Source organism: Porites lutea, chromosome 11 (assembly GCF_958299795.1).
Source record: "Porites lutea chromosome 11, jaPorLute2.1, whole genome shotgun sequence".
Taxonomy (NCBI): Eukaryota; Metazoa; Cnidaria; class Anthozoa; order Scleractinia; family Poritidae; genus Porites; species Porites lutea.
The window spans coordinates 6,795,109-6,807,730 of NC_133211.1; the positions used below are offsets into that span (position 1 = coordinate 6,795,109).

The 12,622-nt window shown below is 38.2% G+C and overlaps 1 protein-coding gene across 1 annotated transcript; it reads left to right on the forward strand.

Annotated features, from left to right (window-relative positions):
- Positions 1-293: 293 nt before the first annotated feature.
- Positions 294-10,662, forward strand: LOC140951734 (uncharacterized). Its single transcript, XM_073401056.1, has 3 exons — positions 294-431; positions 1,822-1,909; positions 6,250-10,662. Exons 2-3 carry the CDS (start codon positions 1,846-1,848, stop codon positions 8,442-8,444), a joined length of 2,259 nt encoding a protein of 752 aa, XP_073257157.1. The 5' UTR covers positions 294-431; positions 1,822-1,845; the 3' UTR covers positions 8,445-10,662.
- Positions 10,663-12,622: the final 1,960 nt, after the last annotated feature.

The window sequence follows — 12,622 nt, forward strand, 5'->3', positions numbered from 1 at the left end:
TTTTTCTGGATGAAAAACAGTGACAATATTTTCGCGTTTGAAAATAAAGGAATGATTGTGAAAATCGTGTACCAACAGTCAACTACACAAATTGTAACCTCTTCTGCTTGCCAGCATGGAGAATGGGCAGTTTTGACTCCTGTTTTTTGGCAAGCCACGATTCACGAAAAAAAACTGGAAATGGGTTTTAAAAAGTTGACGTGATTTTCTGATAAGTTTGCCATTTGTCACACACCCAGCTCTTATAGCAATCCGGTTCTGTCAATCAAGGGTAATCAAAGCATTATCATTCAATTACGTCAAAGAGCACCAAGCTTCGGTTCGAAGACAGCTGCTTGTGGTTCGAAATGGATGTCAACTGGGAAAATCGCCCTGGGAGCTCTGATACGTGAATGTCGTTGAATTTGGGTCTCTTGGAGGCCTCTTTCCAGGTAACATGTGTTCATCAATGTGTTAGTGTCTCGAGAGGAAGCTTTTTCTAATTTGGTGCAATCTTATCAGTTCGCGTTTCGTCAACAGCGCGGGCGCCGTGAAGACGATCACTCTAAACGACGTATTGAATATTGCTTTGCAAAATACGACTACGAAAACAGAATGGTTCGGCGACTCGACTATCCTCGACTTCGAGCGATAAATTAACCGAAAAGGCCACAGGCAAACCTCTAAAATGCCAATAAAAGTTTACATGTCGGTCGATCGCATCCCGTCTTGCTATATCAACAAGATGCGTTGGAATCTGTGATCATAAACCTCTAGTATGTTCCAATAGGGTCCTACTAGGAGTCTTTAAGAGTACCTTCGCAGGTAACTCAAAATATTTTGACTTTAAGGGGTCAAAAGTAGAAATATGTTATAGTTAACAGACTAAAATCTCGCGCGCTGCCTGTCGAATGTTTTGTCTTGTATGTCTGGTCAACCGTAACACATCTTTCGACATTTAATGTTGTTCAGTGTAATGTTTTAAAAAACAATGCGCAACCTATCGATGGCGATCGCGACCCTTCTTCACATGTGTTGTATATCTAGTTTGTATGTATCGTTAATGTTTGTTCTTTGAAAGAGGAAGAAGTGCTGCGTAAATTACCACATGCCTCTTTGTCTAATGCACTAATCTCTGTTTTTACTTTATTGATATTTTGGCCATTCCGTGCCTCAGCGAAGTCTGTCTTGGGGCGAGTTCCATCAAGAGCATTTAAAACTTTTCCGATCCTCGAACTTTTTATTGATATTGATTGACAAACGTAGCCGCTTTTTAACCACACTACATATCCCAATTAAACTTGACTAACTCAGTTATACGACTTGTTGTGACGTTCTTCGATGTTGTAGTATGAGTTATTTTAATACGCAAAGAAACTTATGAAGTATTAATCAAGTAAATAGCTTTTAATAGTTTCAATTAAAGGCATTTGTTGTTTAAAATGTTAGCTGTAATATAAGGGTATATTGGGTGTTTCACGTAATATTTCATTTATCTTTCATTTACATTTGCATGGTTTTCTTTTTTTTTTAACTCAAACGGACGACCTTTACAGGTTAAGAGGTAGTTTGGTTTTCGGTTTCAATTTTAATATTTTTAGACAGAAATTCTACAACATGCTTTTCACGAAGTTCATATTTGATTCGATCGCTTAGTTAATAACTGAAACATTTTCCCTCGTTATGTAATATCTGTTAGTTACCTCAACTTTTGCTTTTCCTTTTTTTCCGGAAAAAAAGGTTTGCGTTAATTGGGTTAGCATTTGTACGATCCCTACCGATGCACTAAAGCGCTGACTGAGTTCAAAGATTAACCCTGATCTCGTTCCTTGTTCTTTACAGGTATAAACGCTTAAAAGATTCGTTATGCAGAGCTTAAAGAAATTATATCTTTGCAGTACCATCTTTTTGCTTCTTCTCGTCAGCCTAGGTAAGTATTTTCTTTTGTAAATTGTACTTCAGCGTGTCATTACCACCGGAATTGCTGCACACATAAAGTTTTCATATGCATTATGTACGGTAAAATCTCGTGTGAGACTTGTGTTTTAGTACGTGATTGCCTACTTTTTTCGTCGGTAAGCGTCGTGCGTGATCGCTGATCGCGGTTTATTTAATCCTTTCTCTTCCGATAAAATATTATTTCAGAAAGGTTGCTGTGATAAGGTGATATTGTCGAAGCCGATTGTTCTTGAACGATCTCTTGGCAAGCGTTCAATTATTGTATTTGCTAACTTAAGGGATCTGTTTCTGAAAAAAAGGAGAGCCAAATGTAGCAAATAGGAAAAAAGATTTCAGAACATGAGATTGGTTGTTTTTATAGGACCTTGTACTGAGCAGAAAACGTACAAGTCAATGTCGCGGGCCGAGTCTCTCTCATGTAATTAACCTTGAAAACTGATTAACTCGCCTTTTTAAGGGTTATTGTCTAAGTACCAAGCATGTGATTGATCAACTGGACAGTCTGTTTCCTACACTGAAAGTTGTCGTTTTGGGAAATAATCCTGAATTTTTTTCTACTCATTTGACTCTTTCAAGTTCTCTACTAAGGGTGACTTGCGGTTTAAGTCATCTTATCATTTTCCGAATTTTGGTTTATGCTGTCTTTTGACCTTGGGCCACAGGTGGACAAATAAATTGTTTCACATCATGTTTTACGTGAAGGAGTTTTAATCCTTATCTGTTTTATAAGCGTTTCCCTTTTAATGGATTTTCCCTTTGTGGTAATTCTGGAATTTGTTCATAACCTCATTCTAGTCAGTCAGGTTAGTTGAATGAACGTTTTTCTCACGTTTAAAAGCTTATAACACAGATTCATCTCACATTTGATGAGGATTAATGACCATGCAAAACATTTCTTAACTTACAGGAAATTAGGAGAGTTTAAAAGACACGAATTGTGACTTTCATGTGCATGTGCCATTCCCCATTTATATCAATAACAAAATTTCTTTATACGTACATAACAAATACTGGCGACATACTCAGCTAGAGATATTAACCCTGTAATGGACTACAGTCGAACTTTCACTATCGACACCTCTCTACAACGGCCACTTTTCATCGTCCTGGCGGACAAAAAATCCATACAATGACTCTTGTTTCCACCTCACTACAATGGCCACTTTCTTCTGTCCCCAAGGTGGCCGTTGTAAAGAGGTTCAACTGTAGCATTTATCCATGAGGGAGTAGCAATACTGACAATATTCTTAACTGTTTCATTCTAGAGTAACAGAGTTTACCTCAGGCCTTGTGACCTTCTTTGCCTTTACCTTTTTCCCCTTTAATTTGTTTGAACCTCCTTGTACAACCACACCATAAGGGAACACCTCTTGTAACTGAACACCTATGCAAAAGATCAAAGTTAGTTGTGACTGATGAAGTGCGTTAGTTGGGACTTCTTGGTGGCCATACGCGGAAGGGGGGGGGGGGTAGATTTTTTGTTTATTTGGCATCCTATCGACAGGGTATGCTCTTTGGGATCATTATACGTTTCTGGGAAACTGCCCACCTACCCCTCCCCTAAGCCACCATTAACACTTACTTTTCACTTAGGGCAAACTGTTGGCTTAGGGGAGGGGTAGGTGGGCAGTTTCCCAGAAATGTATAACGATCTGCTCGTTGCCTTTCTGACTCTGTGGAACAGGGTCAGTTTTCCCCATAATCCCTAATTATTCTTGATCAAGTTAAGGCGCGAAACTATGCCCCCCTTGTCGTTTCTTTACTACCAAATAAAATTCATGACACAGTGCAACCTCGATATAACAAAGGACCAAGAGTCTGGCAATGTGTTTGCTATAATGAGGTTTCATTGTATTGAGGTTCTTTTTCATTGCTTTTGCTATTACCGAGGCAAATAATGTTGTTAGTTAAACCAAGGACATTGTACATAGAAGTCTGTTATATTGGGGTACACTGTAATAATGTGTACAGTGTTTTTTGGTCATAAATGTCTGAAACAGGATTCCTATTTTAACATTTATTGCCTTGAATAGGGCCTTAAATTCATCTCTGTTTGTCTGGAACAGGTTTATGGTGGCACACCCTCATAGTAAATTGAAGGGAGTACCCCCAACCCCCCCCGTCCCCTCCAGGACCAGTATCAAATCTTAGCATCTTGGAAGTCCAACTGTATAGGAACATACAGGAAAATCAAGAAGATTTGAGAAAAAAACACCACTGAACAGCATAGGCCAAAAAGACTACAGACCATATAATATGTGTGAGCTGACTACATATTTTTCTTCCAACATAATTGAGAAGGTTAAAGGCAGGATCCTGTATTATGGTGGTAGAGCCATTACACTGGTTATTGCCTCCAACCTATTTTGTTATGGTGTTGGTTGGGTTTTAAGCCCTGATTTTCATGTTGGTTGAGTATCTTTTCTTTTTGTTTTCTGGTCCTGTTCCAAGGGTTTCCATTTTATGCCCCCCCCCCCCCCCCCCCCACCAACAGGACAAAATCCAGTATTTCCAGTCTCTGATTCAAGTCGAGATTCAAAGGTTAGAGACTTGTCAATCAAAGGACAAGTATGCCTCCCTTGATGCTTGGAGCAAGCCTTGAGAAGCCACTGGGCTCTAATAATGAACAGGCAGGATAATGTCACATTTTATCATAGTTACTAACTATACTGACTACAATACTATATACAGATTAGGGACTTGTCAGAAATTAGCTGGGGGGGAGGGGGGGTGGAAACAGAGGGAGGGTCACACGTTTTTGAGACTCAGAAAAGGGAGGGGTCATGAAAAATGGGCCGTTAAAAGGGGGAGGGTCATGCAAATATATGCCCGTGATCATGTAGAGGTTCACCCACAGAAGAAAAACAAAATTTCGTTATTTCGTAAAAAAAAAAAAGAGCAACGGAATATTATGGATATAAACTGTGAAGTATTTAACAAACATCTACTTTTCATTTATAAAAATGCTATAGAGTCTTATTGCAATAACGAATAATGTTGTTGTTAATGTTATTATAGTTTTGGCTATCCTTTTCATCCCTGTCTTCAGCATCACCATCAATGCTGCTGTGAGCATCTTGATCATCATCATTTATGTCATCAGCATTTTATTTTGTTTATTTTATCTTATTTTATTAGCTTCGCATTGATACAATCACTTTCATCATCATCATGATTTTCATTTAAGTTGAAGCGTAGATATTGCTTGATAATGTCCTGTGATTCATTGGTGAACAACCCTTCTCAAAGATATATGGCCTTTGCGTTTTGAGGAACCCACTTTTTCCTTCATAATGAAGAAATAATGGGCCAATAGCCTCTGTAATATCATGCGATTCTTGCTGAGGTGTAATATGGTTTCAATAGCTCCTTTGCAGTTAGCTTCCATTCTTTTTGCCCTAGCTTTCTTTGCTTTGCTTTTATTTTGCTTTTGTTTCCTTTTTTTTCTTGTTCATTTGTTTGTCTTGTTGGCTTGGAATCCTGCACCTTAAAGAGCCTGGAACATTTTTCTTTCAATTCTGTAAGGTGGGGAGGGTCATGATATTTTAGACCAAGCTCAAGGGGAGGGTTAGCAAATTTCACTCCCATTGCAGGGGTGGGTCACCTAATTTCCGAACCCAAATTTAAAATTCCCACCCCCCCTCCCCCCCTGCTAATTTCTGACAAGTCCCTTACAGATAGCTCATGACATTCAACAGACTTCACTTATTGACAACTTTAACTAACTTACAGTGAAAATTTCTACAGACTCTGACTGGAGTCTCAGCAGCTAACAAAATCATAACTTACAAACTCGCCAAATGACAGCTAAAGCTGCAGTTGAACTTCTATTGAAGGGACACCCTTGGGACCGAGACAAGTGTCCCTAGGGCTGGAGCTTGTTAATAATTAACCAACAAAGACAACATAAAAAATCATCTTCAACTTATCTCTGCGACATTATATGTTGAATTCACACAAGTTCAGTACTTTGACTTAAGTGACATAGTTCAGTTTGTGAAAGCTTCCATAATTGTGATTCAACCCTCTTTACAGTCAGTCACTTTTTCAGTGCTAAGGTCTTCCCTGAATGGAGGTTAAACCCGGGTTTTGGGACCCAGAAAAAGTGTCACTTTCCCCTGAATAAAGGTGTCCCTTCAAAAGAGGTAAAAAATGCAAAGATTATGTGGGTATTTTTGTGTCCCCTGAATGGACGTGTCGCTTAAATAGAGGTGTCCCAATGGAGATGTTCTACTGTATATAACTTACATGTTGAGTATAGTATGAATAGAATGTATCATTGTGTAGTGATACAACTGTTTTCCCTTCCAGGCTCATTACAAAATGCCTTTGGAAAAGAAACCCCCTCAAGCACCCATGATAAAGTCTTCAACAATGATAAGAAAGCAGTTGAATTCTTGAGGAAATTATCAGAAAGAGCGCGCCCTCAGCAACCAACCCCAAAGTACAACACTGCATCAGATATCGACTTGCGCCATGTAGTCTCCACACGATTTATGAAGGAAATGGCCAAGCTGTTTTTTTCTCTCCCTGATTTGAATCAATGTAACATAATGGCAGCTGTATCAAGGACAGCAGGGTGCAAATTATCAAATATTACTGGGTTTCTTGTCAACTTAACAGAGACAAAACACAAAGCTGCTATTGTGAGCTGTCCCGCTGATGGTTCTATAAAATATGGTACAAGCTGCAGTGAAGCAAACAAAACCATTGTGGTAAGCTCCATTGGCAATGAGCTCTTGGAAGTCTTTAGGAAACTACCAGCTCCTTTTAAATGTAACGTTGTCAACACTGTTGCTCTGATTTATAACCTTAAAGGTCGAAGGCATTTAGCTAACGGATTCTCAAATCAGGAGTTAACTGCCCGCAAAGCTCGTAACATGGTTATGAAAATTTATCCATCCGTTAGTGTACCTAAGACTTGTATAGACCCTGAGATACCAGTAAATCACCTTGTGCCCTCTGCTCCTTTGGTGAATATCACTGTAAACCTTGGCAATGGAAACAAGACATCCTGGTTAGAGAGTCTAAAGGAAAAGGGGCCAAACATTTTGAGGGCTGTCTATGAATATGAAGCACTGAAAAAAAAGTTTCTTGGGCAAGGTAGTACTCAGCAGTATTTAGAGGAACATAAGGAAGTCATTGCAAGTGCCCAATTTGTCCTAGTCACAGCAAATGGCAGCAATAATCCACTTTCAGTTCTCTTCAAACTGAAAGTGAAAAGGAAGCAATCTAATCAATTGAGAGAAATGAAGTCAACGTACAGGATTGTGCAAGCTCTGGCAGGAAAAACACCACAACAGCTGAGGAAAATCTTTAATGCCTCCGTTGTCAGTGTTGAGCTGAGTAGAGAGCAGTCAAAATTGACAAGAACATCCCCAAACGAAAACAACTGGACCTTGAATCAGATCAGTAAAGCAAGGGATATGTTTCCAAAGAATTTATCCGAATATCACAAGCAACTAGCCAAAACAGCACGATGTGTAGTCATCTATTACATCTCCAAGAAAATGAAGAAAAGTCCCAGAACAATGGAGATGTTGTACAACTCTTACAATCAATTATCAAGAAAACATTGCTGTTACTACACAGAGAGAGCTGTTTCCACTGACACACCAATTGTTATATCCTTCACAAAGGAAATTTTCAGTAACACTCTAGCAAGTTTTTCAACTGTGACTCACAAAACAAGGCTAGGAATACCAGAAAGGAATGACCCCACCATGGAAATTGTTTCAGAAAAGGCTGTCAGTGAGGATTCCTCAGCTTTGGAAATTGCCCTTTTTACGATACTGGGACTTCTTTGTGTTATTATTCTGGTTTTTACAGTCAACTGGGTAACAGCTTTGAAAAGCAGGCCAAAATATCAAAACAATTCTGTGCCAAATGGTACACCTCCAACCGTAGTGCTCCGAGGCAGTGCTGTTTCTTCTTCTGGTAACAGTGGACAACATGATTGTGTGTATGTTAGTAATGGTTATCAAAGGAATAAAAGGCAAATGCGGCCTTCTGTTAAAACGCATCTTTCTACAGCAACTGAAAACAAATTAAGCAAACTAAACTCAGCACAGCCATCTCATGATCTTGGATGTGCTGATAAAAACACTGGCCCTGAAAGGTCACCATCTTTTCATAATAGTGCTGACATTACTACATCAGGGAATAGCAGAGCACGTGTAGAGAATGAATATTGTGCAATAGATTATTCTTTACAGCAGCAAAGGAATGGCAATACTCTAGTGGAATGTCCTTGGAGAAAGCGTCTTCCTGAAAAGACTGCATGCAACCAGGGAAGGAAAGAGACACTTGATCTCAGTGTGTGGGACTGTAAGAGAGATTTAGAATCACAAGGAAAAGCGATAAGTTATTGCAGTATTTCTGACTCAAGTTGTAAATTACAGTCTCATAGGACAATAGGTCCCAGAGGCTGTATACCATCAGAACAGTCACATAAAATGGTAGTCGTTTTGCTGGATAGTAAGGAAACAAAAGAGGAAGAGGTTTAACATGCTTGTCGCAAACGTGTTTGATAACAACAAACAAAGTCACAAGGCCATCCTCTGCTAAGATAAATCCTAAGTACTGTGACATACCAGTAGACCATTGTTGAGAAACAATGGTCTATAAAGAATATATCTTAGTTGGGATGTCTTCACGGAATCCACCCTGGTTTTTATTTCTGGAATGTTATTGTGTCAAAGAGGGAACAAACATCACAATTAAGAAAACCTAGAAACTGCTGTCTGTAACAGTATACAGTTTATGGATTTTGGTTTTAACTCCCAAGCTACTGTTCACCACACAGGCAACATTCCAGGAATATTTTCAGGTTCACAGCTCTCTTACATCACTGACTTTTAATGCTGTACATAACAAGTTTTGTTTGTGTTATTTATTACATGCAAAGTTCCAACACATATTGATATATCACTCAGATCAGAACAATCTGTTTTTTTCCAGTAAAATCTTCAGTCAACAATTACATTCTCCTTAATGGCTAAAACTGTCAAGTTTTAAATGATAACTTTAACTAATCACATTGAAAATTGAAAAAATACATTTCAACCCTTCAACACTTTGTTGCATCTTATTTTTAATAAGACACAAAAAATTTAATTTTGGTCTTTTGTACAACATCATTTTTGTAAATATAACCCTTCAACACTTTGTTGCATCTTATTTTAATAAGACACAAAAAATTTAATTTTGGTCTTTTGTGCACCATCAATTTTGTAATTATTTTTGCCCCTTTAATAGCTTTCATTAGGAAACAAGGTAACCTTTCCCCCACCCCACCCCACCCTCACATGAGTGAGGTAAAAAGGTCTGAATGGTATCTAGAAATGAAGGCTGGGATATGAACATGAAAACATACAGTAAAAAAAGCATAAATCTGTAGCTTAGTATTTCCTTTAAAATTTTGTGGAAGAGCAACATAAGTGCTTTGATCAGTGACCTCTACGTCTCTTTCCCTTTTTTCAACGTGTCTTTCCAGAAAATACACACCCCATGGAGAGACAGGGGGTTGACATCTACATCTCACTAAGAACTGATGTCTAGTCGCCAGGTGTATGCAATCAGTGGATGGGGCATTGAACAGCTAGGGATTTCTTTTGGTTCTATTTCCCTTATAGCAATGGCCATGTTACGTGGTCTTAAAAAGGTCATACTTTTAACCAGAACAAGTTTAAAGCTTAACTGAAATTTCTAGAAAGGAAGGGAAGAGTTAAGCCAAAAACCTGTCCATGGGGGATTATGAATATTTTCTGCAGCAACATATAGCTTCCCTCAGCTTGTTAGGTATCGTCAGAGTAGTATCAACTGCTAATTTGATAGAGATAAGTTAGTCTCTTTCTAATAACTAGGGTAGGTGGTCCTTGAAAATTGCAGCTTCGTCTGTACAGCTCTGTCTATCAACCTCTTCCCCAATGAAGGCCCTTATGCTCCAGGTGTAGGAATTTGATGGGTTGTTTGAACGGGCAACTTGGTAATACGTTTCTGTTCATTTCTCTTTTCTTTCTCTGCTTTGTTATTTTTTCTTTTCGCTAAGATGCAACAAAGTCTTTTGATTCAATTGCAATAGTTGAATCCCCTAATGATATGCTTGTACCACTGAAATAAATCACTGTAGTGTTAAAGCAAATTGGTCATACCAACTATTTACATTACTTTCTGTTCCTCATTTTATGTACATACATTTTTAGTTGCTTTGTTAAGAAAATTGACTTTAGCTTTATTTTAGGTACGTTGAATTTCTGCTGCGAATCAAACCCATTCAACTCTCAAAGCCTAAAAAAAAGATATAGAAGTTTAGGGTTGCCTGTCTATAGCAAGCTACAAGCAGGATAAACAGTAAATCACCAAATTATGTGCTCAAACAAACATTTATATTTTGATCACTCTATAAATATTATTTGATCAAGGCTAGTTTAAATTTATGTTAAATTGAAGCTCATATTCTTTGTAAATTATTCTACTTAACAGCAAACACAATGGTTTATCACCTAAAGAAAGTTATTGTGTAGCTGATAAAAAAATACTTACAGACACATCTGATCTGCTCATACTTGTACATAGAGAAATCAACTTATTTATCTTGTCACAAATATTTTGATGTGGCATTAAGTAAAAAGATTAGGAAATGGATGTATAGTGTTATTTTGTTACTGTTATAAATTAGAACATTAGGCTAATTCAGACATTAAAAATTCAAATTTTTGACAATTGAGTGACTTAAGAATGTATAAGACAGAGACAGGGGAACCACTTTAGTTCTTATGGGATATTGATAAAGCTAACTATTTTTGGCTGGAGTATTTTTTACTGGGAGAGGTTCAGGGATGGCACACTAGTGCCCTTAAAGGAGATAAAATTTTCAACTCTTTCTTATCCAACACCCCTCTATGACTAACACCTAGTCCCTGTTTTGCAAGCCCTTTTCTTTGACTCTCTATTAGGCGGACACCTTTTTATGATGACACTCAGTGGTTGACCTAACAGTGTCCATCTTAGCGACAGTTGTCTGAGAGAAAAGTCTTGAATGAATCTAAAAAGTTAGCCAAAGTTTCCCAAGTCCACCAGCAGCAAAAATGACAGTGAAACATTTATTATCCCCAGCATTTTACATACTATAACTAAGGTATCATCACTACTAAAGAATGGCAAAATGTTCCCTCAAAGAACAACTATTACATCTGAAAAGTGCAGAGAACTGGTGTCAGCCTCCTTAATCTGTACTGAGACACTTGGTTCACTATTTAATAAGTAGCCCTTGTAGCTATTATGTACAGCTACACAGTATTAAGAATGGCAGTCAAAAACCTTTTATATGGACTCTAAAGGGGTAGTTGACAAAGTGTTGGCATTACTTTTGCCATTTACAACCAAAGTGAATGTTGGAGTAGTCTTGTAAGGTGCTAGGGGGGGGGGGGGGGGGGTACTCCTACATACATACATACATACATACATACATGTATGGGGAGGCTCTGCCCGAAAGGGGTACCTCTTTTAGGCTGCAGGTATATGAAAAGGTAGAGATTTCACTAGTTTAAGGATATAAAAGGGTAGGGAAATCTGTCATTTGGGTCTGTAAAAGGGCTAAAAGATGAATTTTGTTGGTTTAAAAGATAAGGTTGAGAAAACGTTCTATTTTGGTGATTGATTCCTATTTAAAAGACAGTGCATTTACAGCAGTTAACCCTTTAAACCCTAAGATCAAAATTTGAATTCTCATTTGTTGCTCCTATTTATTTCCTGCAGAAGTAGCGGGGAGAAGTTGACAAAATATCAAGCAAATTCATTTTGTGTGATTTTGTGTGTGATTCTCATGACCACTCTATTTTACAAAGCATTGATGTTACAAGGAGAAAATTGATGCTGATCACTCTTAGGGCTTAAAGGGTTAAAAGGGATGCAAAGTTCTAAACAAGGTATGTGAAAGGGACACCATTTGTCAATAGAAGGTATATAAACGAGGTACCTCTTTCATGAAAAATGGCATGTAAAAGGGTAAGGGGTTGGACCTTGGGGTGGAGCCTCCCTCTATACACATTTATTGAGTACCCTCCTCCCCCGGATAGGGTGGTGCTATCTTTTAAGCGTGTAAATGAAATCCTATAATCTCTTTAGCAGTATGTTTACGTGGTACTATCTGTTTTTAAAGTCTTACAAAGTGAAATTTGGAAAATATGTTGAATTTTGACTTTGCCAATTTTGCAAGTGAAAGGTATAATAAATAGAGTGGAACCTCCATTTGTGACCACCCATCCAAAATACCAAAATGAGTTTCCCAGTAATTTCACTTTTTGTTGGAACTTGTTGTAAACAACCTCCTCTCATGAGTAAATGCCAAATCTTGGCATTTGAGGAAGGAAACAGCTGATATTTTGCGACGCCACCTCTAGTTTCTTTGAAATTATGTCTTAGGAATGACTGCAGAGATTTCATACTGATGACCGGCCACTATTCAAGTCTGGGAAGTGCTTCTGATTGGTTGAAAATTTGCTTCATCTAATCAGAAGCACTACCCAGATCTGAGTAGTGACATGTCATCACTATGGAATTTTTGTAGTCATTCCTCAGATGTCTTTTGAGAGCAGGCCAATTTGTTGGCCAAAAGTCGGCTGTTTTCTCAGGCCAGTATCACCGTAGGTCTGACTGTACTACACTGAGATGTTGGAACGGA

Coding starts and splice junctions, on each gene's coding strand:
- LOC140951734 (XM_073401056.1), top strand. CDS start 1,846: ATGCAGAGCTTAAAGAAATTATATCTTTGCAGTACCATCTTTTTGCTT. Junction 1,910..6,249: donor GCTTCTTCTCGTCAGCCTAG/GTAAGTATTTTC, acceptor TTTCCCTTCCAG/GCTCATTACAAAATGCCTTT.